The sequence below is a fragment of the Micromys minutus genome, assembly GCF_963924665.1.
Source record: "Micromys minutus genome assembly, chromosome: 3".
Classification (NCBI taxonomy): Eukaryota; Metazoa; Chordata; class Mammalia; order Rodentia; family Muridae; genus Micromys; species Micromys minutus.
The window spans coordinates 29,600,200-29,626,961 of record NC_137972.1 but is presented as its reverse complement, the minus strand read 5'-3'; the positions used below and the strand labels follow the sequence as shown (position 1 = coordinate 29,626,961).

At 48.7% G+C, this 26,762-nt stretch overlaps 2 protein-coding genes across 3 annotated transcripts; one reads left to right on the top strand and one right to left on the bottom strand.

Moving 5' to 3' along the window:
* Nucleotides 1-1,281: 1,281 nt before the first annotated feature.
* RASSF4 (Ras association domain family member 4) lies at nt 1,282-22,948 on the bottom strand (the record flags this gene model as incomplete). Its single annotated transcript, XM_080914956.1, has 10 exons — nt 1,282-1,342; nt 2,485-2,582; nt 3,271-3,392; nt 4,456-4,507; nt 4,720-4,821; nt 8,462-8,622; nt 9,226-9,317; nt 10,989-11,131; nt 20,468-20,543; nt 22,887-22,948. The coding sequence occupies 10 exons, from the start codon at nt 22,946-22,948 to the stop codon at nt 1,282-1,284; spliced, it is 969 nt and encodes a 322-aa protein (XP_080771082.1).
* Nucleotides 14,199-16,246, top strand: DEPP1 (DEPP autophagy regulator 1). 2 transcript variants are annotated; one of them, XM_080914958.1, is made up of 2 exons: nt 14,199-14,348; nt 15,166-16,246. In XM_080914958.1, the coding sequence occupies exon 2, from the start codon at nt 15,168-15,170 to the stop codon at nt 15,768-15,770; it is 603 nt and encodes a 200-aa protein (XP_080771084.1). In that variant the 5' UTR covers nt 14,199-14,348; nt 15,166-15,167; the 3' UTR covers nt 15,771-16,246. The 2 variants fall into 2 exon arrangements, with proteins under 2 accessions (XP_080771084.1, XP_080771083.1); XM_080914957.1 differs by having other exon boundaries at nt 15,163-16,246.
* Nucleotides 22,949-26,762: the final 3,814 nt, after the last annotated feature.

Here is a 26,762-nt window from a genome sequence, read left to right as displayed (position 1 = left end):
AAGCATCTCAGTGAAACAGAGCTGGGTCTGGAAAATCTAGGGCTGACATCTACCCTGCTTCATGGCTTCACTCTGCACGGCTGTTCTCACATTCTGCTCTTCAGGACCCCATGAGTGGCTTCCACATGCTCTGCATGGAGGATGGAACTCTGTCTTCAAAGACCTTCGTCCTTCTCTTTAGACCTACTGTCCGCAGACCTCAGAGGAAGAAGCTGGCCTTTAGTTTGCTCTGCTCTACAATCATTTCCACACCTGATGTGAACCACTGCATTGTTCTACAAATTAAGTTTTCTTGTTCATTCCGGAGATTCCAATCAGTCAGCAAATTGTTTTGTATTCATTTCTAGGGGATTAGAAGCCTTTTGTCCCCAAACAGACATTTTCCATTTTTGGGGGGAGGGGTTGGGTTTTGATAGGCTGTATTGAGACCAGTTCCTATCCACTAGAGAGAAAGAACCTCAGTCTCAAGGAAAGCAAGAGACACATAGACATCCACAAATGGAGTGAAGAGGACTGAACCTTCTGGAGCCACTGTCAGCTGCCCCCTTGCTACATGAATCAACTCCCAACACAATCCAATAGACATATTTCTTGAAGACAACTCCTTTCAAGGATTTCTTCGGATCACGCTCACAAGTTAAGGGTGAGCTATGCCAAGAACTGATAAAATCTTGCAGTCCTGGTCCTGATCTAACCTTTGGACCAGGAAAGCTGGCTAGGAAAGGAGGCTTGGAGGCCAGGACATCATGGTGAAGCAGTAGTTAGAAGCAGCCCATGTCTCACGACTGTTGGCAGCTCCTGGCCTAGCACAGTTCCCGAGTGGCAATGAGAAGCAAAGGAAGACTAGGAGTTCACGGTTCACATGGATGATATGGGAAGGGACTTGTGACCATGCAGAGGCTCAGAGACAGGCACTGGGCAAGCAGATGAAGCCCATTCTCCAGGGACTGGGTGTGATACTGTCCTCTCAAACTGGAAATACACAGGAACAAGGCTGGCCATACAATTCAACCATACAATGTGGCTGGTACCACAGTTCCAAGGTTCTTTATTACCACCTAGGCCAGCTTTGCCCATAGATCCTAGCTAGCAAGTTCCTGGGTGTGCCTGTACATGCTCACCATGGTACCAAGACTAGAGATACAGGATGCTATGTAGTCTGTAGACAGGTATTAAATTCCTTGGGCAGTAGCCATTGGTTAGTGATCAGTTAGGGCTGGGTCTCTGGGATTCCATGTGTACTTGCTACCACAGGCATCACAAAAGGCAAGCTCTGGCTAGTTACTTGGCCTCCACCAGCTGTTCCAGACGCTGCAGCATTGTCAGACGCAAGGCTTGGAACCTGGAGAGAGACAAAGTCAAGAGGTTTCGCTCAGGCTGGAGGGCCAGGGGGGTGAGAGCAGAGAGGGAGAGGAGGGGATCAGGGAGATTACTGCTCCCAGCTGGCTGATCAGCTGCTACCACCTCTGTCCTTCATTAAGGAGACTCAATAGGGCAGCAGACTGTGCAGAACTTCAAAGAAAAGTACTGGCAATTCTATTCCAGACGCTTTAGTAGGGACAGGAATGTGCTGGGATGCAGGTCAGGGCTATAGATCAGGTTGCAAGAAGATAATGTCTAAGCCAGGGCCATGCAAATACCTTGAGCTTTGTCCTCAGCCTGGGTTCCAGATTGCTCTTCCCAACCTGAGTCTATTGGCCAGGTGATTCCCAGGTCTCTACTGTCTTTAAAACCCTACAGTGACATGGCAAATGGACAGGACACTCTAGAGTCTCTGCTGAATCTGAGTGAGGCCCAGCCCAGTTGCACAGAAGGAAGCTTATGACTTTCTAGAGATCATTAGTGTGAAGCCAGAATCCAAGCCAGTCCCCACTCCCAGACTCAGAGTAGAGAGAGCAGTTTGACTTCTCCTGCCGAGTCCTCCTGAATGTTCTTCACATATCCTGCCCCATGCCACACATCTCTGAAGCACAAACAGATCCATGGGACTCAAAGCATCATAATGTCACATAGCCTGTCCAGATGCTGGTGACCCTTGCTTCCCCAAACAGCAGCCAGAGCTCAAATGTTAACAATCACTGCTCCCCACTGGGCTCAAACTTCCTGCTTGTAGGAAAGCCTTCGGGTAAGCTGAGGTTGTATCCAGCAGCCTCTGATTGTTTTTCCTGAGCTTGGTCATTAGCAGAACTAGAAAGCCAACTCAGGGTTCACCAGGTCCTGCCCTTTGTATTCTGTTCCAAGTCCCTTGCTAGGGAAGAGGTCCAGCCTGGATGGGTGTATGCTCTAATTCAGAAGGCTTACACCCCAGCTTGCTATCAGTACTGAGCAGTGGTGTAGGAGGCACTACTGGGGACCAAGTTCAGCCGGTCTCCCAATCGTACTTGGTGTCTACAGAAGGGAGAAACCTGCCTGCTTAGACAAACATATGCCCTGCAGATGTCCTCTAATGGCCAGAACCATTTCAGGCCAAGGGGTGATGCTTACTTCATAGTCAGCTTGATTATTTCTCTTTCCTCCTCTTCTTTTAGTTTTTCAACAAAGCTGTCAAGCACCGGCATTTCGAACTTAATGTACTGGGCAACCTAGAAACTCCAAGAACATTAACATTTGCTTTAGATGAGGGGTCTGAAATGTGTTTTCCGAAGTGCTCAAAGCCCAAGTCCTGTACCCACAGGAGCTGCCTCCCTTCCCAACCTTGCTGCTGGCATTGCTCTGCTCTATGTGCTGAGGGAGTGGGAACTGCTCTTATCTCAAAGGCTACGAGATCATCCATCGGAGGAAACGCTGCTGAGCTGAATATTGGGAAAAACATTCAAATCGGTGTCATTGTCACACTGAGTGCTCTTGGCATGGGTGGGGAATGGGAATGCCATTGTGCTCAACAATGGAACGAAGCTGTCCCAGCGTGGGAAGCTGAGGGAGTCAGTCACAAGATCCCTTTAGAGACCCATATTCTCCAGCCCTTTGTTTTATATGTGTATAGTTTTATCTTTGACACTTAACACCTTCTGCCCTTGGGTTGGCCCTAGTTAAAGGCCCCTCAGTGAGTCTTTAACATGATAATAAAAGCATGCACCACTGAAGGGAAGGTTTTACTTACAAGGAAAAGGGCAGGTCTGGGCTCTCCTAGGACCCCAGTTCTGTCCCCACAGCTGACAGCTGTGGGCATCTAGGATACACTGCCTGAGAAGACTGTGGCCAATATCCCCTTCAAGTCTTGCCTCCCTGCCCCTCCCTGTGGAGCAGACTGTCAGCTCTGGACGCACTCACATCATGGGGTACTTCCTCACTCAAGTCAGCTTCCATCAAGAAGATCTTGACAATTTTCTCACAGGGCCCATGCAGGATTCTGGATATCAATGGGTACTCACAGTCCTTTAATTTTGTCTGCTCTGAAATAGAATTTTATAAAATTCATGGGCGGTTAGAATTGCTCGCCTACCCTTGTATGTATGTATGTATACATGTGTGTATATGTAGGTATGAAAATATGTATGCATGCATGCATGTACTTATTTATTTATTCAGGACAGGGTCATGATAAAAGGGAGATATCCAGAGAAACTTTCTAAGACCTCCATGGATCTGCATCTTGGGAGACACATGGCTCCACTGAAGGGCAGCAGAACTGGCCACCGTAGGTCAGCTCTCTGGACTCAGGATTGAGGCTAGTGAGAAGAGACAGATGCCTTCCACACTTGCCCAGTTGCAAGACATCAATCTATCGAGGCCTCTCATCTACTGTCAGAAGTTAGATACTGTCAGGAGAGAAGTTAATCACCAACACCAACCCCAGTGGTGAAACAGAGGAATTCACACAGTAAATGCTGCTAAAAACTGTCCTTGTCTTCCATTGGCCACTGATACTTAGTCACCATCCTGCCTCAAAGTCCCCTCTGCCCCCCCCCCCCCCCCAGCCATCTTCATCTTCTCAACTCTCTCAAAGTGGGCTTCCTTGCTATGGCAAAAGGATTCTGGGCATCCCTCTGGGTGATTCATCTCTGGGAACAAACCAGCTTGTTTTCCTCTTGTAGACCTGCATTTTGGTTCATGTATTTTGTGGCCCCATCCAGTGAGTGGAAGTAGAGGGAGAATAATTTTCCTGTCCTATATATCATTTGATAAAGGCTTGGCACAGAGAATAGGGGCAGAGCAGATAGAGGGGCCACAGACTTGGGGACACAGAACAGCACCAAGAAGCTGCCCGTGGGCTTCAGAGGGCTGCAGAGGGCCCACAAGAGCAGATTCCAGGTTGCAGCCACTGACACACAATTCCTACTTTCCTAACTGAGCTACGCAGTGGTTCATTAATGGGAAGAGCCTGGGGAGTTCTCTTCCTACACTGTTGTAGAGGGTTCTCAGAATGGAGCTAAGTTTGATGGCGGAGAGAGAGAGGTATGGGGAAGAAGAACAGGTTGCACCCTTGCCACGGGAACACCAGAAGCTAGCACTTACCCCCAGACTCATGGACAATGTAGAGTGCGAACTCACTGGGGCCATCTTCCACCTGCACAGGCGGGCACAAGAAACCAAACCGCAGCACTTTTAGCAAAAGAGAACAGACCAAGCCCCAACCACTCCTTGCCTAGAATCCCAGGGACTCTGGCACATCGGCTTTCCACCAAGAGTCAAGTCAGCCAATCCCAGCCACTCCCACCGTCCACCACTCTATCCCAGCACCAGCCTCTTGGCAAGGCCACTCCCTGTGGTCACACTTACCCGGAACTTGTTTAGCAGCAGGGTGAGCACCTGCTGGGTGGTCATAGTGCTGTTAACCCGGACGTTGGTCACAGACCCATAGGCAGGAGTGAACACGGAGGTCTGTGTGGAGCAGATGGATAGCTCAGAGCAGGCCCAGAAGAGACACAGCTAATGTTAAAGTTCTGAGGAGACCCAAACAGTGGGAGACTACTTCTTAGAACACGTCACTTCCATTCCTCAAAACCCATAACCATGATGTTTGTTCCTAGACCTGGGGACACTCAAGGAGCTATTACAGTATTTGTCCTCAGGGCACTCTGAAGAAGATGCTTAGCACTGACATCCATCAATAGAAGCTCTCTGAATCTTGGAAGCCAGGACCCTCGAAGTAGGGGTAGGACACAAGGCTCTCCCTCACACTTCCTATCTATAGTATCAGCATCAACAAACATCTGTGAACTTAGGCTCAAAACTTTCGTATCTACCCTCTTCCCCCAAGTGCTGTCCAAGCAGAGGCCTCCAGTCACACTGTGGCATTTGCCAGCAGGCCCCTCCCTCTCACCCTCTAACATATTCTCCATACCACTCCCAATGGCACTACCCTTTAAAATACCCCAAATAACAAAATGTGGTCTGGCCCAGTTTCACACAGCCCCACCTTGGTCTTCCTACATCTCTCATTCCCAAAGACACTTGGTGGTTCAGAAACAACCCTTGGAGAAGACTACTAGGCCTGTCTGCCAGTGTCAGAACTCACTTTTAGAAAAACATGTAAGGTTTCCTGCGGCTTGTGTAATGCCACGGGCATCTCTCACTCTTCAGCACATATAATGCCAAGACCTCTAACAAACATCTGGCACTCCAGCTACACTGGCCTCTTTACTATTACTTAGTCAAACATTTGTGCATACTTTTTAAGACAAGTTCTAACACACAGGCCAGGCTGGTTTGAAACTCAAGAACTTCTTGCCTGGCCTCCTGAAGGTCAGGATTACAATTTAGTAACACCACGCCAAGCAGGTAATTTTCACTCTTTTGTGGCCCTGGAAATTGAACCCAGAACCTTGTACATGCTAAGTACCTACAAGTGCTCTGCCACCAGGAAGAACAGCCCCAGCTCTCTCCTTTATTTTTTAGATAAGGTCTCACTGTGTGGCCTTGAACTACTTGCACAGGCTTAAGTTACCTCAAAGCAGAGTCACTGCACTTTGTCACCATGCCTGGTTTATTTGTAATGTTTTGCATGGGAGGCGTCTTACTCTTTTTTGCAAGTATCTTGCCTTTTCCTCTGTCACAGCACAGACAGCCCCTAAGTTATGATGGTGTGACTCATCATTTTCTACTTTAAGACAGTGCAAAAACATACTCATTCATCAAGCCATATCTTAAACTTTAAATCTGGATCCTCCTGCCTGCCACCATTGTATGGCATACAATGTTACCCTCCATGTTGGGCAGGAAGAGTGTGTACAGCACCCAGTTAGCCACATAGTCATCTGGAGAGGCAATCAGAACTCTCTAGGGGACTATGTGTCTTGGGTATTACATGTTTCCACCTTAGGTCTTCATTAGGGTGAGCTCATCAGGGCACAACTAGACTGCCAACCAGACAGCTTCTGTAAAAAAAAAATTACCCAGGACACTGTCTGAGGCTTGGGAAGTCTGCTATAAGCACTGTAACCAGGTACTGGATGTGTGAAGCCTCTTACATGTTCTCTTGGTCCTCACAGTAACCCTATGAATTACCTACAAGTGTTCCTATTTTCTGAGAAAGGAAACCTCAGTTGGGAGGCATGATGGTTTGTATATGCTTGGGCCAGGGAGTGGCACTATTAGGAGGTGTGGCCTTGTTGGAATAGGTGTGTCACTGTGGGTGTGGGCTTAAGACCCTCACCCTAGCTGCCCGGAAGCTAGTCTTCCATTAGCAGCCCTCAGATGAAGATGTAGAACTCTCAGCTCCTCCTGTACCATGCCTGCCTGGATGCTGCCATGTTCTCCCCTTGATGATACTGGACTGAACTAAACCAGCTCCAATTAAATGTTCTTTATAAGACTTGTCATGGTCATGAATCTCTTCACAGCGGTAAAACCCTAAGACAGGAGGTTAAATATCTGGTTAGGGTCAGGCATCTGGAAAGGACAGTGCCGTCACGGAGGATTCTGCAATGCTTAGACCTCCGTGTGTTTCCTACCTGCTTAAAGCTGGTGCCTCCCAGTGAACCTGACTCCGCTGTTGTGGGCTTGCTAACTCTAGCTGAGACCCACAAGCACTCTAGGCTATAGGCTGTACAGGAAATGAGTCTTTATGGCAGAGGTTCTCAACCTTCCTAATGAGGAGACCTTTAATACAGTTCCTCACATTGTGATGGCCTCAACCATAAAGCGATTCCTTGCTTCTTCATAGCACCACCAATTTTGCACTGTTATGACTTGTAATGTAAGTATTATGTGTTTTCCGATGGTCTCAGGTGACCTCCTATGGTCAGGAGACCATTTGGCCTCCCCCAGAAGCGGTTGTGACCCATCGGTTAAGAACCACTGCTTTAGTGCCAGGGAAGCAGGGAAAGTTCATTCAGCTACTTCACGGAGAGGAGCATTCTTGTCAGCAAGGCCGTGTTTGTTCTGCACAAAGCCTGCCTTGGACGTGATACCAACCAAGCAGAGACAAAGGTCGTTGGGTTACTTTTTATGCCAGTGGATCACATCTGGACTTGAGGACAAAGCAGTAGGAGTGCCTACAGCGATTAGATGGGTCTGGGAATAAACCCCACGCTGTTAGTCGGAACAGTTTAGGGAAAGGATAGCTTAGAGTACTAGTGCACGGTCGTCAGGAATAAAACCTAGAACAAGTACCCCCACCAAAAACATCAGTGCTGAGAATTAGTAAATTTTCATTGTTGTTTGTGACTTAAAGGAATCTGTACCCCAACTTCTAAGAACTTCGTGTATAGAGGTGAAAGGGGGTGAAAAAACGGCCTTTTTGTCTTGGTTAGACTCTCAAAGTCCATGCTTCCTTCCTATGAATCACTCTCAGAAAGGCAACTGCTCTGGCTGGAAGGTTCCCTCTCCCATCCCCAGCATGGCAGGATGTGGCCTGCCACCGTATGCTCCAGCTCCAGGCAGGGCCACACCCAGACTGCCACTCACGCCATTTATAGTAACAATCAACTTATCCTGTTATAGCCCAACTTGTTAATGGGATGATGTAATTAGGGGAAGGCCATGTTCCCTAAGGTCAGCACACTTGTACAAAAGGAGAAGTGCTGGGAACTCAGAGATCCCCAGGTTCTCTGGGAAAAGATACTCATGCCTCTGGGCACACCTTAGCAAGCCAGCTTGATTACCCAGAGAGAGCTGCGGACGTGATGTCCCCGTGACCCTGAAAGGGAGCCTCACAAGCACGGGCCGGTTAAAGATACACTTGGCATTATTGTCTGCTTAGGGCCTTCTTGTTCCAAAGCCACACAGCTTAGAGAATGGGTGGGCAGTGGTTGTGTGTGGGCGAGCTCTGGCTGTAGAGAATGGTGGGTAGTGGTTGTGTGTGGGGGAGCTCTGGCTGTGGATGAGAACGTTATGCCACTGTTGGCACTGGGGACGAGCCTGTCACTCTCTTGAGCATTCCGAATAGGACAACCGCAGTTATCTTGACATCTAATGGGGGCATGGGACTAATGCTAAATGTTAGGGGCCTGCTCTTTTTTGTGTTGGGGACTAATTCCTGTTCCTGCAGAGCCCAAGAAAGGGCAGCTTGGGACTTCACCTTGTGGTTATAAAAGTGCCCATTGATGGAGAAACGGTGCCGGCGCATCCTCTGGGCTTCGCTCGGTGCCCGGGACTTGGACCTCCTCTGGATTATGCAGCTTGCGTCACTCTTGGTCCGCATAAGCTGTGGGACCTCCTCCTCGTCCTCCCCCAGGGGCCCTGCAGAAATAAATAGATGAGAAGGTGAGGGGGCAAGGCTGTCACAGCTCCAGCAGTTGGATGTTGGGGCTCCCTGGAGCCCTGTAGTCATGGCACACTGTAGAAATGCTGATCCTGGTTTGGATGCTGGGTGGCAGTGGTGCTGGTGTCACAGTGCCTCTCGTGGTCCCCACTGAGGTATATGTGGTCACTCCATTCCTGTCCTCTGAGCGCTCACTCAGGGGTCAGGTCCTTCACTAGATGCTAAGGAAAGGGTACAAAGAGCACAGGTGAAGGACGCCCGATCTCAGAGTAGAATGTGAGGACGAGGTTTCAGAGGCTTGGGACAAAAGGGAACAGCGCCCTCCATTGAGTCCACTTTCTTTTTATATCTCAGCCCATCTCAGACGATTCAGGCCAGGAACCCAAGGAGACACTTTTATAAGCCTCTGCTTTCTTTTCCGTAAAGGGATGAGAACAGTATGTGGAACCTGTTTCCTCTATGGGTGCTCAGTGAGGCTCTCTCATGGACAGATGCAGCTGGCTCTGTGATTCCCCATGGCTGCTCTTTGGAGACTGTGTATACCACCCAAAATGGGCTGGGTTCTTCTGGGCTTTGCTTACCTGAGCTATCTTTGGAAACCTCTGCCTTGTTTGCAGGTTGAGTGCTAGGCTCCTCAGCAGGGACCTGGCTGTCCTGGGGTGAAGCGTCCTTTCTGAAAACAGAGGAGCACAGTACTCACGTGGCTGTGACAGAGACAAAAGCCTCCTGCTTTCACAGGCAGGACACAGGTGAGGAGCCCAGAGGCTGGATGTGTCCAATTTTATCAGTGTAGTAGGAAGCTCCCCACAGCATCTGTTGGAAGGAATGGGAGCTGTCCCTTAGAACGAGTAACTGCTCTGAAATGCATCACAGATCATGTGCAAAGCCAGTGGCCCTGTGGTCCTGGGGTGCAGGCTCAGCCGGGTTAGTGCCTGCATAGCTGCATGCTGAAAGAGCTGGGTTTGTTGAGGGTGTTGTGGGTCTAAGGAGTCAGGCAAGGTTAACCTTGGAGATCAGATGTCCAGCCCTCTTGGCAGGACTGATCTCCACCCCTAGCCAAAGAAGAGAATATCAGGATAGAAGGACAGGAGCAATGAGAGTATTCGGTAGAGGGACTAGGGATGAGAAAGGAGCAGCCTGGTTACACAGGCTGGGGGAGGGGTGGCTGGTAAGGCTGCTTCTGCCTTGATGGGGGTCAGGGTGGGAAACATGAGTCATACTTGCAACCTCGACAAGGAGTCTTTATGTTCTAAGTCATGTTGCTCAAAATTTTGTACCAGTGACCAGGGACACCTGGGGTAAGAGCTAGTGTGTCAACAAGCTACATGTTTACAGAGTACCCATTTCATCTGCATGCATGCATCCATCCATCTGTCCGTCTGTCTGTCTGTCTGTCTGTCCATCCATCCGTCCATCCATTTATCTACCATCTATCTAGTGTGGAAGTGTACTTGGCTATGTAAGTTTATATGCACCACATGTTGCAGGAGCCCATGTAGGCCAGAAGAGGGCGCTGGATCCCCTGGAAATGGAGTTATAAGCAGTTCCAAGCCACACCATAATCATGCTGGAAAGTGAATTAAGGTCAGAGCAGCAAGTGTTAATAACTTCTGATCCCTCTCTCCAGCTCCTTCATACATTATGTTTTTAAAATAGTGTATCAGTATGCAAGCCTAGCCTGTGTTCCAACTCAGGATTCCTCCCCCTTCAGTTTACCGAGTGCTGTAATCTCAGGTGTACTTACATCACTGAGCCCATCTTATCTGCATATTTGTCAAGGACAAAATTCTGACTGTTTACCTTTGAAGAATCATTGCATGAAGAAGCAAAAACTCAGACTAACTGCCTTTGTCCTGATGATAAGAAAAATCAGATCTTAAATTTGGTAAATCTATGTCAACGGAATCTGTCACTGAAATAAAACAGTAGCAGCAGAAAGATGAATTTGGGTAAATCCCTAACACTCCGTTTCAAGGAGACTCTGGTGGGCTGAGGACATAGCTCATTGGTATTGCACTGAGTTCAGTCCCCATCACAATAAAGCAGGTGTTGTTGGGATCATGAAACTGTCCCTCCTGGAGGAGGGACAAAGGTCATGCAATCATCACCAGGGAGGGCACCCTAAGTAAGATTGTGTGTTTGGGTGGGTAAGGCTAGAAGAACTGAGGTAGCCACTGAACAAGAGATGTAGCTGATCTGTGCTCCGTGCCTAAGCCCCACACAGCAGTGAGGTATCTACCCCAAGGCTGAGGATACCCCACGAATCAGGATGTGTATCATGTGGCGCTCGTGCTGACAGACACCACGGAGGCCCCTGCCTCTGCGCCACCTGCCAGGCACTCACTGGAGGCAGCTGGGCCGCCCAGGCACCCACGTGGCAGAAGGCAAGTGCACTCGCTCCCGATCATCCTGCATCTGGAGCCGGATGGGTCGTCTGAGCCCCCAGGCGATGTTGAGGAGTCCTTCGATGATCAGAGCTCCTTCTTCCTGTGGGACCAACACAGGTCAGTCAAGGTCTCTCCTTGCTCTCTGTAACCTGCTGGGGAACACAATGCTCAACCCTGCCCCCCCCCCCAACACTCATCCTCCCAGGGAAGAGCGAGCCGTGTGTACATGCTTCGGTGCATGCGGGCAGGGACCGGAAGGAGGATGCATGAGATGTTCTTTCCGCTGCTAGGTCCAGGCCTGGCCAAGGACAGAGCTGGGGCCAGCACGGAGCTGCTGAGTCAGGTGTCCCCCAGGACACTGCGAGTGTCTGGCAGGCACGTCTACACTGCCGGGAGGAAACACAGCCTGGGGAAGTGTGCCTGGCCGCTAGTACTGGGCTAGGCTCCTTGGCTCAAACTGCACTGGGACAGAGAACCTCACAGTCACCACCAGGTTCTACTGGACATCCTACCGTCTGTGTGTCCTGCCTAGGCCTTCTCTCCACACATCCAGACAGGGGCAGTACCAACTGGTTCAGTTCATTTGGGACATTTCCGTGGTCTATCATGAGTGTTTCATGCTGTTTTCTTAACTGAACCCTCAACCTGCTCTGACTTCCTTAGGTCTCCAAAGGAAGCAACTGCTCCCTACCGTAACTTACAGCAGTCTACCCCACAGGCATCCCACCTGACTCTGGCTCAAACTCCATCTGTCCTTGGTTCTTTGTCTCTGGCGTATTTCCAGCCTCTGTCTCCATGCCCCCACCCCCGGGGCTCTCTGAACCCTTATGATTACTCCATGAGAAACTGTACTGTTAAGAGACCTACCTGAGATCTCTGGCTCCTCTGCAGAGACTCCAGCCTCACCAATATCTTTACTTATTTATTTATATGTTTTGTGCTAAGAACATTTAATATAACAGTCCCACACGCACCCCAATACTCCCCATCCCTGTTTTCTCTAATCCTCACTTCTCTTTGGGTATTTATTCAGTGATGCTCCGAATCCAGTTACCACTTAAACCATAACTAACCTCTTTCCATGTCTATCTGCGACACAGTTCCCATCTTACGTCAGCATGGATGGGCCTACTATGATTCACGACTAATGTGCGCTCTGAAGATGCTTTTGAACACAACGGGTTATGCTGATGACGTGGGTCCTAATTAAGAGTTCAGCCAGGCTTCCTAATCCATGAACAGGAGGCCTGGATTAATCAAAGCAAAGTCTTTGATTAGTTCCTTCCTCTGCTAGGGAGTGAGTCTGAGGCACAGTGGTGAGCATGCTGAGTGAAATCTGAAGACACACATGCTTAATGACAACTTAAACGCAGTATAGTGGGTTTGCAGTGGGCACCGTGCTTCCCAGTGAACCCCTAAGATTCACTCAGCTTGAAGAACCGTGATCCCCACTTCTCTTTCTCCCCACCCCCATTCTTGATAGCCATCGTTCTCACTTCCACCTCTATGAATGTGTCTTATTTGAGTTCCACATCGCACTTAAGTGAAATCATACAGCACCCCTCCCCCAAAGTCTATCCTCTCTTCATTGTCATGGAAAGTCCCCAATGAGAACAGGGATGCCAAGAGAACTTCTTCTCGTGAGTATGGCCTCGGCCCCACTCACAGTGTGGATCTCATGGCCGGCTAACAGTCATCTCTACTTTCAAACACCGCACTGTCCACAGAGAGAATAGTCCAAGGCTATTCAAAACCACACAGTGTCTTGATATGGCCTTACAGTGTTTGCCTTAACAGTCAGGCAAAAGGCTGGAGTCCAATGGACTCATTCAGGTGTAAGTTGGGAATCGCCACCCAACTTAAGCATTGCTCAGTATCTCCCGAGGCACTAACCGCACACTTGGAATGCACAGACACAGGACGAGCAGCTCTCCATGCTGTGGGAGGCCAGTGTCTGCCCAGCCCTCATGTAGCAGACCTGAGCAGTACCCTCTGAAACATCTCTTCCTCCAGCTTCTGAGGACAGGTGAGCAGAGGCTCTGAGGCCTGAGAAACATACTACTACTTCCTTCCCAGGATTGCCCACCTTGCCTTCAGCAGCCGCTGTGTTGGTATCGGCCCCGGAGGCCCCTGGGTCCTCACAGCTGCAGTCATTAGCTGAGCAAGGCAGCTGACAGAAGTCACACTGCAGCTCCTTACTCAAACCTGCAGTGCCCTGCCGTTGCTTTGATATCTTCTGACCCACCTGACCTAGACCCTATGCTCACAGTCTCCCGTTGTTCCCTAAGTATGCCCAGCACATCATTGTCATAGGGCCTTGGCAGGCATTGCCCCAGTGTTTTTAGATCTCTGCGCCAATGTCACCCACAGAGCAGATATTTCTGACATTGCTGCCTATAGCAGCAGCCTACCACCCTGCTCCACGGCCCCTCTGCACGCTCCCTTGAAGCCAGCCAGAGTGCTGAGTCACTGCACCTGCCCACTGATGACGTGATCATCCTTCCCATTGGCAAACAGGCGTCACGGGTGGTAACTTGTCCCACGGTATTTGGTATGCCATAAGCAGTCATCGGCACATGTCTGGCCAACAGTGGGTAAGCAAAATTCCGCTTGAAAGCATCCCATCTGAGATGTTATGAGAGAAGCCAGAGAGACCTCCGGGCTCTCCTGGTGCCTGTGTAAGGGGATGTAGATGTCCCTGCAAGGTTCATGTATCATCACAGTCGTAAGCGCAAGTCTAGGACTCAGCAAAAATTAGTACAAGGCCAGTGTGTCACAGGATCACAGGTGCTGGTCTAATCCATAGTAGAAAATACGGTGCTATACCAGACAGGGATGGAAGCCTGTGAGGGTCCTATGGTGGCCCCAGGCTCTCCCAGCACCCCCTAGGCTGGCTTTGGTCTCTACAAAGACAGTGAAGCTGTGGATGTCAAGGCACAGTGGCTGCCCCACACCTCACGCTGCAGTGTAAATATTTCCCAACCTCCTGCAGTCACATACACAACTTCCAGGCTGGCAGCTGGGCCAAGCCCCACCCTCCGTGCTCCTTTCCTCTGAGAACCTTCTGAAGCGCTGCTATTTTGAGCTCTTCCTGACCGTGACTGAAGGCTAGAGGAACCATTTAAAAGCAGCAGCGGGTGTTGGGTTTGCCAGACAGCACAGGACAAGAAACCGCAGCAGGTTGTCCTGACTGCCCTCTTCCCAGTGACCAGGAGCTGGAGACGCGGCTGTGACTGACCGTCTCGGGGTGCTTCCTTCGGATCAGACAAGCTTTAAGTCATCTAGTTCCCCCTGCTACCCTGACTGCCGACTCACAGGTAAGAAGAGCAACTGCCCTTTGGTGAAGTTAAAACACAGGGGCTAGTTTATCTCCGAGAGCATTTCTCATCCTGAGCTTTCACATCCTGGCTACTTAATAGAGAACAAGGGTGGTAGGTGCCCTTGACCACTCTAATACTAAGGTGTGTATCCAAGGCTTTTGCGTTCACAGGAGAGTTGTTTTGTCAAAGCTACGATTCCAGAAATTTCCCATAATATCCCTGACACTGGGCTGTTTGTAACCCTGTTTTTCAGATGGGTGATTAGAGGTTTAGAGGAGTCACACTGTGGAAGGTCTCCAGGTCATTACGTGGCAGAGATGAGTTTAAAACCTGGGGGTTCTCTTACCTGTCCACTCCTCATTTTAAAAGTTTTAATTAATTTATCTTACTTTATATGCACGGGCATTTTGCCTACACAAACGTAGACATGATACACACATACCATTCAGATCCCCTGGAACTTGATTTACAAATGGTTTGTCCCACCATGTGTATGCTAAGAACTGAACTCAGATTCTCTGCAAGAACAAGGGCCCCTAACCGCTGAGCCATCTCTCCAGCCCCAATTATCTGGCTATTCTTAAAGTATCCTAATCTTCGTTACCTGCGTATTTTGGTGTTAGCAGGAAGGATGAGTGGGGGTGGGGGCAGGGAGTGAGCCCTGGTCTCAGATCTGCAGGGTTTGTATTGCATTCTGGGTACCCAAGCCCTGTGTACCCATTCTGCGATGAGGGAGAGGAAGTAGGTGGATGTCAGGGAGGCATGGACCACTGGTTTTCTCTTGACTGACAGGCTCTGTTCACTTTATTAGCAGCAATGAGGTCCCGGCTTCTGCTGCCTGTGCCCCATTTGCCAACAATTCGGGAAACTTCAGAAGAGATATCACATGGGGCACCTGGGCAGGAGCCCCCAGCCTCTCCCAGCCTGGATGACTATGTCAGGTGCATTTGTCAGCTGGCTCAGCCCTCCTCCGTGCTGGACAAGGTCACAGTGCGGAGCCGTCCCAACAGACCCTGCCGGCCAGCCTGGGCTAGAGAGAAGAGGCACCAGTCCGAGTCTCTAGGTGACAGCTCTCCATGCTCCAACAGCCTACAGCCCACACTGCCCCCTCCTGGCACTGACAACCCTCTGGACTGGCTCTTTGGGAAGTCACAGGAACAGCAGACAGAACCCAGGACCGGTTCTTCAGATCGCTGGGGTGTGCCGAGACAGATGGCCAAGGACACGGGGAGGTTCTGTGAGGCCAAGGTGCCTGAGTATTCTCTGGGAAGAAAACCAGGGCCCAGGCACCAGACCTCTGGCCTGAAAAGCTGGACTTCTAGAAGGCCCTGCCAGGCCTTAGCGTCTGCCCCCAGCCCACGCCCCAGCAGCATCTTAGGAACTCTCTATTTGCATCTCCCAGTGATTCATGAACTCTAACCCCTCCCCAGTAAAAACTCATAAAGAATGTGGTGGGTCCTGTGGTCTCCCCAGCTTCTCTCTCCTGTGGTGGACACATCCTGGCAGGTCTGCAGGGACCGTGCAATTCCTAGTGAGACCCATCCTCCAGCGAGTGATGAGTGTCTGGCTCCCATAATGCAATTTGACTGGTACCATCTGTTTGTGACTGGCTGGCCCGTGACCTTGACGTGACTTAGTGTCTCTTCCTTGGTTTTATCATGGTTAAAGTGAGTGTAGGCAGAATAACCACCTCCCAGATGGCTCTAAGGAGGAGACACGGGCTGTACTCTGGGTGTCTGCCGTAGTCTCATGAGAAACCAAGGGCAAAGGGCCAAGGGAAGGGTCTCAGCCCCTAAAGCAGTGACTTTCAACCATCCTAATGTTGTGACCTTTGAATACAATTCTCATGTTGTATCATCCCCAACCATAAAATTATTTTTGTTGCTAATTGATAATTGTAATTTTGTTACTGTTATGAATTATAACGTAAACCTTTATGCTTTCAAATGGTCTTAGGTGACTCCTGTGAAAGGGTCCTTCAAACCCCCAAAAGAGCCATGACTCATAGGTTGAAAAGCACTGTCCTAAAGGTTTCCAAGGAAGAGACTGGTCTCTATGTTCAACCTTCCAGAGGCCCAACAAAAGACATGAGATCTTAGCAAAGTGTACGGCTGTGTTTCATAGGGACCGTCACCTTAGGTACCCAGGGAACCTGCTGTTTTTTGGCTCCAGTGCCCAAATTGCATTTAGGTACCAGAGAATTCCCATGCTCAGGGACAAAACAAAATGTAGCATGCAGCCAGCAGGGGGCCACATACCTGGGTCTAGTGGCCTCTCTCTGCTTATCTGTGTGTGCCCACCAGCTTTACCTAGGCCCTATCACAGGAAGGAACACAGCAAGCAGTTATCCAACCACCTTATTCTGACTAAGTCTGGCTGTCCTAAGGCTTTGGAAATCCAGACCAGTACTGAGTTCCCACGGCCCAATGAATGTCAGCTCCTGGAGGCATCTACCAAGCAAGAGTGTGAAGGTGAGGAGCCAGTGATGGTAGGGTTTTCTATCTTAGGGGGGTGGGTGTGGTCTTGGAGAACAGAAAAGAATCAGGACTCAAGGCCCAGCACCTATTCCCTTGTACAGGCTGGAGTCAGCTGACCATGCTCGGGATGGAAGGGTCGAAGGAAAGAGAGACTGTAACCACTTTGATGTCCTTTTTTTTCATATATATCTTCAGAATCAGAATGCAAACCACACGCCAAAAAGAAAATATTTCAGACAAGCGATTTGTTCGGTTTTCTTATTTGTAAGAGGCAGGATGCCAGCATAATCCTTCACCCTTACCAGGAGTTGGAAAACTGTGTACGTGGTGGAGTCCACTGAAGATCTGGGGAAGTCAGTGTCCCCAAGCTGCTGAGCACAGGACAGTCTAGTAATATACACTTTGTGCTCCCAGGGGACAGCTGTGTAGAGCTCAGGATGGAAGGGTCCAGGGTTACCTCAGAGTTAAGTGATCATTCAGGCCCAAGAGAGGGGGCATCCTGACCCTTCTAAGGAAGGATCAGAGTATCTCACACACTGCTGGGTGCAATGTGGCGCATGGCCACCAGGGGGAGGCTATGAACCACTAAGAGGTTAGTATGGAGGCTGGTTGGGAAATCCTGATCAGACAGCCTGAGTGGGATTAGTAAGTCTCTGAGCACCCTACAGGTTTATATATCAGCATTTCCAGATGACAGTCAACTTCAAATTGTACTGACTATTCTACACTTTTCATTGTGACAGAAGCAAAATTATCCCAAAGGCAAGCTTTACAGTAAAGAGGGCTGGCACACCATCCCCAGAGATAGTGCTCCCCCTAGATCTTAGTGATTAGGAGAAAGGTCTTTGGGTAACAGTTGTCCTATAGTGTGGCCTCACCCACAGATATACCTCATTTCCCTACAGGCATTCCACTTAGCAGTGAGGGAGTTTGCCCTAAACTGTACCGTCGGGCTGTAGTTACTACCAGCAAGCGAGGCTTCTGACAACCAGGAGAGTCTGTCTCTTCCAGGGTACAGCCAAGTGGTGAGTGGCTCAGTGCTTGGAGGTACCTTATAGCCTGGAACCAAGAGTAACAAACTGCCCCATGTCTGAGGTCTAGTCAGTGATACTCAATTCATGCGTCCACTGAGTTTTAAATCATAACGCCGGGAACAGCGTTGCTCTCTTTAACGCTCCGTCTTTGGAACTAGTCGGTCTACTTACTTTATTTACTCCAAAGTCCTATGAACTGAACCATCCCCTTCAGGAAGGAGAAGGGGAGGCTCAAAAGATTCCAGAAACAAACAAACTATGCATGTTTGGGAAACTCAAGATTCACCAGCATCCTCTCTAAGGATATGTATGTGTGTGGGTGTGTGTATATGTATATATGTATGTGTGTATGTATGTATATATGTATATTGTGTATATGTATACATGTATATATGTATGTGTATGTATATGTGTATATATATGTGTGTATATGTATATGTATATATATATGTGTGTGTGTATATATGTATATGTGTGTATATGTATATATGTATACATGTATATATATAGGTGTGTGTATGTATATGTGTATGTGTATATGTGTCTGTATATTGTGTATATGTGTGTATATATATATAGATGTATGTATGTATATGTGTGTATATGTATATATGTATAGTGTATATATGTGTATATGTATATATGTGTGTATGTATGTATATGTGTATATGTGTGTGTGTATGTATGCATGTGTATGTGTGTGTATGTGTGTGTGAGAGGAGGAGAGTCTGACTAGCCAGCTGTGGGGAGGTGAGTTTTCCTACCTATAAGTTGAGTAGGATCCTAAGGGTGCAGCTTTCATGGGTCACCGTCCATGTTTGGTGGGCTTCTTAGTGATACAGGTGCTTTTGAGTCATTTCTGCTCCTGCAAGTCAGCCCTCACTAATACCCCTGTGAGAGTCCCCCAGGATGACTAAGCTGGACTTTGGTCTGTAGTGTGTTCCTTTTCTAGGGTTAGTGGCATGTGTAGGACAGGGCATTCTGGGATTGTCCTATAGTAAGTCCCTGGGACATAGGATGCTGGATGGCCAACTTCAGGTCTAAGACTTTTGCCCATTCCTGTCTACCAGAACTCAGATTCCGGACTTGCAGGGTGAGCCCTGAAGACATAGCTGCTCTGGAGACATCAGCACTGGTGCCAAAGCCCAAAGCTAAGGGGTCAAGAAGACATAACAAGAAAAGGCAGAGCTCAGGGTGTTTGTTAGAGATGGCACTAGCGGCGCAGCTCTGCCTGGACTAGGGACCTGCAGCCTCCACTCTATATGACAAGAGGTACCAAACACCACTGTCCTGGCCCGTGGCCTGCCATGATGCCTGCCTGATGCCACTTGGCTGGATCTAGTCCAGTCCCACCTGGCAGAGGCCTCTGTGAGTGTCTGCTGCTCCTATTCAGACACCAAGAGATGGAGCACTTTAGCGGCCGATTGTATCTTAACCACGGAAATACATACCCCAGATACATTCGTACACTATGATTCTTCTCCTTGGACTGTAAAACGGATGCTGGAAACCCAGGACTGGCTGATCTGGTCTCAAGTAGATCCCAGCCTGGACCCTGCTAGACACTCCCCAGAGTATTTCAAGGTTTAAGAAACCCCTCATGAAATTCCAGATACCTAGCGTCTTTTGGAAAATACGTCAGCCAGGATCACATTCCCAAACGGCACCCTTGGGTTGCTTCTGATAGGTGGCTCTCCCCTTTAATTAGGAGCCACTCCCCACTGGCCTCTTGTCACATGAGCTCGACACTAAGATCTACACAAGACACCACTTCTAAGGTGAGGGCGCCACAGAGAAAGGGCACAGGTGAGGTGGTCCAGGACCCCTGGCTGGGTGGGTGGCATGAAATCAGGCAGGTAAAATGTAGAAGTAAGGTCTGGTTCTTCTTCCCAGCCCCATGCTCCCAGACATAAGACACAGAGTCAAAATATACTTACAAATATCCTGGCCATACAGTTAGGCTCTTCTCTAACTACATCATATTTTAACATAACTCATTTATCCTGATCTACATTCTGCCACGCGGCTGGCTACTATGCTTTGTTTCGTTACAACTTTCTGCACCTCACTATATCCCAGAATTCTTCCTGCCTCCTGAATGTCCCACCTTCTAGTCTACCCTTTCCTATGGGCCATAGGTTTTTTTTTTTTTTTTTTTTTTAATTGACAGGTGAAGCATCCACACAATACACAAAACTGGAGTGCCACACCCACCAAGCTTTGTGTCTAGAATGCTTCTCCACATGGAATCAGTGGGAGTTGGCTCACTGTAGTGTGTGAAATGTGTGAGGAGCACAGAGGGACCAAATTCCCTTCACCCTCCCACCAAGTAGGAAGGCAGGCAGAGGCAAGAAGGGGCTAGACTTCACACCCACAAGTGCGGCATTTATAAACGTACAGGTGATTTCTTTGCTAGGAAACAGGAACACCCCAGCCCAACTCTGTGTGCCAGTAACCTGGTTCCTCAGCCAGGAAGTTTGACAAGAGCCCAACTGGCATTGTAGGGGCTGCCTAACTACCCTGGGAACAGCATATGCAAACCTCAGCAGTTTCCACAAGCCAGGACAAATGGTGGCCCTTCAAGCAAGAGGGCTACAGGTCTCACCTCTCGGTGTCTTAGCTGGAAGCTCCTGCCCTCGTGGTAGCAATTGTAGGTTTTGAGCAGGCTTAAGAGTTCTGACCTAAAAAGACACAGACACACATGGACACTTGGTGAGTGGAGAAGCCGCCCTTCGGCCAGGCATCGGTGATACCACGGACCTCACTTTCTTCATCTGTAAAATAGATGTAGCAGCGTGTTTCTTTGCCAACCATGTCTACTCAACCAAGAGACCCAATTGTCACACTTGACCTTTCGCCCTCCGTCACCCCACAGCAGCTTCTGCATCTCGGCCCTTACAGGAATTGGAGGAAGAGGGAAGCTGAGGCAAAGGTGCTGAGAAGCAAGCAAAATCCCCAGGCAGGTTTCTATCCCACAGGAAGCACTAGACATGTGAACATGTCTCTCTCGGGCCTGTGTACATGTTTGCTATAGGGCATGTATGCATGTTCACTATAGAACACATGTGTATGTTTGCTATAGGGCATGTATGCATGCTCACTATAGAACACATGTGTATGTTCGCTATAGGGCATGTATGCATGTTCACTATAGAACACATGTGTATGTTTGCTATAGGGCATGTATGCATGTTCACTATAGAACATATGTGTATGTTCGCTATAGGGCATGTATGCATGCTCACTATAGAACATATGTGTATGTTCGCTATAGGGCATGTATGCATGTTCACTATAGAACATATGTGTATGTTCGCTATAGGGCATGTATGCATGCTCACTATAGAACATATGTGTATGTTCGCTATAGGGCATGTATGCATGTTCACTATAGAACACATGTGTATGTTCACTATAGGGCATGTATGCATGCTCACTATAGAACACATGTGTATGTTCGCTATAGGGCATGTATGCATGTTCACTATAGAACACATGTGTATGTTTGCTATAGGGCATGTATGCATGTTCAGTACTGTCTAAGAGCAGTCCTAACAGCTTCCCCGTGCTCTTCTGTGACCCAGTGACTCCAGAGACCCTGGTGGCTTGGATTACCAGCTGACTCCCAGTCTTGACTGTCCAGAGGTCAGTCCTGGGATGAGGGTGACAGGGTCCAAGCAGGCCACTCTGCTCAAACACTTTCTCCCAGCCCACTGGGAAGCGATTGTACCCGAGAGAGGGCCGGGACAAGGAAAATCAGCATGGCTGTGGGTGTCGGCTGGGGGGTGATGGGGTATGAAACATGCAGGTGATTTTTCAACCTCCCAGCGGGTTGGGAAGGGGAAGAGTGCAGGTAAAACTAGCGAGGTTCACCTACTGAACTTAGCGTCCAGGATGCTTGCCTATCAACGTGGAATCAGCAGGGGCTGGTACATTGTTGCGTGGGAAGCATTTGTTAACTAGAATGTGCTCTGACTTCCTGGCCATGGTCCCTGGCTGCACCCATTGCTCTATCACCTTCGGAGCGGCCTCCCCAACCCCACTCACAGCGCAGGAGGACAGTGACACCCTGACAGTGACACCCTGGGGCTCCTCCGGCAGGTGTGTCCTGTGTATGCTGTGGAGATGGGGAACCAATAGGGGGAGCAGTGATAACTGAGTGTCTGCATTTGTCCCATGCCACAAATGTGCAAAGGCTGGACACAAAAGTATTGGGAAATGCACGGGTATGTGGAGTTAATCGTGCCCAATTTTAGATAGCATTCATACTCAGGACTCAAAATGCAAGATAGAAAGGGAAAAAACAAACAAACAAACAAACAAACAAATGCTTCTCTGGCTGGCAAGACGGCTGAGCAGGAAACAGTACTTACAGCCAAGCCTGGGGATCTGAGTTCGACCCTGAGACCCAAATGGTGAAGGAAGGGAGTGATTCCCAAAGGTTGTTTTTGACCTCCATACAGTTGATATGGCAGGCATCCTCTACCCCAGACAGACACACACACACACACACACACACACACACACACACATACATGTACATGCACACACACATGCACAAAAATCACATAAATAAATATGATAAAAATATGCTTCTCTTTAGTTTAGAGAAAATATTCCAAGTAGTTCTTATGAGACAGAGTAAATAAAAATAAGCAAAGTTAAAAATATACCAATAAAGTAGTTTTTTTTTTTTATTAAAACCCACAACTGGATTTTTAAATTATTTTTAAACAGTAAGAGTTTCCAGATAATTCTAGTCTGTCAACAAATAAAATACCATCACCATAGAGCTCCACGGTAACCCCACCCCTTCTTGTGCAAACATATATCTCAAAGAATACCTACACCTCCAAAGAGGGGTATTCACCCCCCTCCACCAACCAAAGGATTGGCCACTGTCCCCGGGGCACAGTGCCACATCTGAAGAATTCTAGTACCGATATCCTGCCCCTCCCCCCGAGTAGAAGGCCACAGGGGGTTGCAGAGCTCCCCCAACCCCAACACTGCACACTCAGACGTACTTCAGAATGAACTTGCTGTCGCTGATGGGCACATGAGAGCTGGGTGAGCAATCTTCCTTCATCTTCAACTCTTGTTCTCAGAAGTCACCTGTCAGAAAGACAGCAAAGGATGTTGTCTGAGTTAGAGGTATTATTGATCAACACAGATTGGGGAGGGTAGCACTTATTCGGCTTACACTTCCATATCACTGTGCACCATCAAAGGAAGTCAGGACAGGAACTCAGAGCAGAAACCTGGAGGCAGGAGCTGATGCAGAGACAATGCGATGGTGCTAATTACTGGCTTGTTCATCAGTGATGGCTTGCCCAGCTTTCTTTCTTATAGAAGGAACACAGGGCCACCAGTCCAGGGATGGCACCCTCCAAAATGGGCAGGGACCACCCCAGTCAGTAACTAATTAAGAAAATACTTACAGTTGGATCTTATGGAGGCATTTTTCTCAACTAAAGTTCCTCCTTTTAGATAACTCTAGCTTGTGTTAAATTGACTAACTAGGGGGAGCAAGGAGAGCCACATTCAGTGTTGTCCAGCACCAATATCCCTGGTATGAGATCAGTTATCCACCCTCATGTCATACCCATCCAAATGCAGGCTAGTTAAAGTTGGAAGCATCAGGTCAAGGAGCTAGCCTGCCTGTCCCTCCAGAAAGTTCGACATGATCTCCAAAGCTCTAGATCAGTTTCTAAACATTTTAAGCCACATACTCTTTTCTCTTGAACATTCTAGATCATGGGTTCTTCTAGGCTTTTCTAGAGTCTTCCAAAGCTACCTCTGGTCCTCTTTCTTGCTTTCCCACTGAGCAGGGGTGGTGATCCCATCAATTACTTGGGCCCGCTTTCCCGGGGATTCGTCTGGATCTCACTTCTTCTGGACTGCAGAGCAGTTCTGTGGATTGTCTAGTCCTTGCAACACTATGACACATTACCCAATGTCCCCACTTTATGGGGAAAACAGGAAGAGGTGAAGCCAAAAATCAACCAATAAACAACAGTAGGGTACTCTTTAGATACAAGAGTCTGATTGGTTGATTCTGGTCTCTTAACTTTTCTGCTCTATATGGCTCCTGGCAAATTCTCTCTCTCTCTCTCTCTCTCTCTCTCTCTCTCTCTCTCTCTCTCTCTCTCTCTCTCTCTCTCTCTCTCTCCTGATTTATTTATTATATACACTGTAGCTCTCTTCAGACACACCAGCAGAGGGCATCAGACCACATTACAGGTGGTTGTGAGCCACCATGTAGTTGCTGGGATTTGAACTCAGAACCTCTGGAAGAGCAGTCAGTGCTCTTAACCACTGAGCCATCTCTGCAGCCCCAAGGTATACTCTTAACCCATGTTATGTGGAAATGTGTCTAGCCTCCAGATTCTGTAGCCGACTCAAAATTCAAGCTCTCTCTGCCTTTTTCCCACTATAACCACAGAAGCACGGGGGCCTTCATCCCTGCACTGCTTCTATTAAATACAAAGAACAAGATGCTTTCTCCATCCTTCCGACTTTCTTTCAGTTATAGTTGTTATCCCCTATCACATGTGGGCATGCTCTGAATTCCCCTATGGGTTCCCGAGACTGTGAAAGTTCCCACACCCTGTGATTGCCTCCTCGGCTTAGTTATAAAACTTATAAACCACAACTTGTAAAATTTTAGGAACAAGAACAAACAAACTAAAAAACCTCCCATGGATTCTTTTTCTGTCAGAATATTCGTGAAGAATTTGATCATTTTCGCTTCTCTCTGGTGTGTCTAGCTAGACAGCATAACTGTCTTTGGAGCATTTAATAACATCATTATTAAATCAAACAGGTAAAACAAGAGTTTTAAGTTCCTTAAACTCAAGCATTGATAACCCGACAGCCAGCCCGATGACAGAGATGGCTTCTAAGTGACTCTGACACGTGTGTGCATATGAGGACATGGATGCTTTGTGCTGAGGCAGGAAGAAGTCAAATGCCATCCAGCTCCTCAGAGTGGCGTTCAGTTTAAAACTTACCAGGTATTTATTTCTACATTTTTCAACTTAGTAATTTGAAACCACGGTTGCCCTGGTTATAGGAAGTAGAGACAGGTAAGAGTTATTGCTTCCTGGCTGGGGACCCTCACTGAGGGTCCTTCCTATTTTCTGGGCAGTAAGATGAAGCCCAGCATACCCTCAGTACCAATGCAAACCCCACTCTTCATCCCCCTGACTCCTTGCCTGTTACCCTCAAGATGGACATCATCCTAAATGGAGATTTGATGACGGAAGCAGGAGAATTACTGTTGGCCGGAGAAACAGGAGGACCTAGGAGAGATGGGTTTAAAGGCAACCTTAGAACTACCCATCGACACAGCTTTACCCACTGTAAGTGAGCCCAGCCATGGCCTGCAGAGAAGCCAGGCCCTTTGCAGGGCAGGCTTTGACCTACATAGTAACACAGCACTGCCCCAACTGAGATCAGACTGGGGACTCCCTGTGTATTCTCGTTGGCCCAGCAACGGGGGTTTCGAAATAGAACCGGTTCCTTTGCTTGGCTGGTTGAAAGTGTGGGTGTGTCCCTTTTCTGGGTGCTTCATTAAACACTGCTGAGCACTGGGGAATGCCCTGTGTTGGGGTTTCTGCATTTGCCGTGATGCCATGGACACACGGCACAACACTGTTAGGTTTTAAGCAAGCTCATTACAGGAAGGACAGGGTTTACTCAGAAATGACGAGAAGTGGGGTTTCCCTTGCTGTCCTCTGCAACTTCATCCAGTGTCTGCCATGTCCCCCCAGCTTTGCCCACCACACACAGCCCTATGGGACAGTGGACCATGCCACCAGACAGAAGAACTGGTAAGGCAGTGCAAGTTCAGAACCCTGGTAAATTTCATAACTGAAAACAGCATGAGTTCAATCTAGCTCCCCACCAGGTTCCTGTCCTGGAGCACATGACCATGACACCTCACTAAGAGGACCATGACAAATGGTCACATTGTCATGACCTAAAACCTAGAGTTCTCCGTGCTAACGAGTTATCTAGGTAGTCCCTGAGTGTTCGGCCAATGAGTTTCCATTCTTGGGCATCCCTTCCAACAAAAGGTATTTAATCTCTGGATCACCCTGAGTAGACATATGCATCTTCATCCGCCATGAATAAAGCAGTTTGGACAAGCAAAGACTGTCTCCTTCATCAAGGACCTTCATGGGTGGTGGGGGGAGGCCTTTGTCATACAGAGCCTGGTCTAAGTCTCTCCTTAGAAAGTCCCTCTGTGCTCCTAACACTCACTCAGAGCCAGACTCCCCCAATCCTGGGCTCAGTACCAGCTCATGGGCCCTGGTTCCCAACTCCTCACAGTCCCCAGCTGTGTCTGGGTACTGTTTGAGAACCCCAGCCTCTGTCCCAGCCCCCACTGTTTTCACCCCAATCCCAGACTGTGCTTCACCTTCCCTGACTGGCCTGTTGGTGGCACCCCAGCCATAAGGAAGAAATGCAGCCTGGTGCCCATGCATTTCGCCTCCCCCAAGTAGCACATAGGCATAGTTCTGCCACCCTGGTGGAAACACAGACCAGACCTACACAGCCGCAGAGCGCTCGGCACTCTCTCCTCTCATGTGGCTTGTGAGGTGCTAGGCATCAAAAAAGTCTCTCTGCCTATCCTTAGCTGTTCCTCCAGCATACAGAAGCAGAGGAAGCCTTGGCCAGGGTGAGGCAGAGTTTCTGTACTGGGTCCTCTTCGATATTTATAACCCCATTTGATTCAGTGATACTCTTAGGGACACCAGCACACAGTGTGCATGTGGGGGGGGGTGTTGATGCCCTTCTGCCTCAGCACTTGTCTATGGCCCATTGTAGATGACAAAGTAAGTCCCCCACAAGTCTATCTATCCAGCAGTAATACAAAAGGTAAGTCAGGCTCGTTC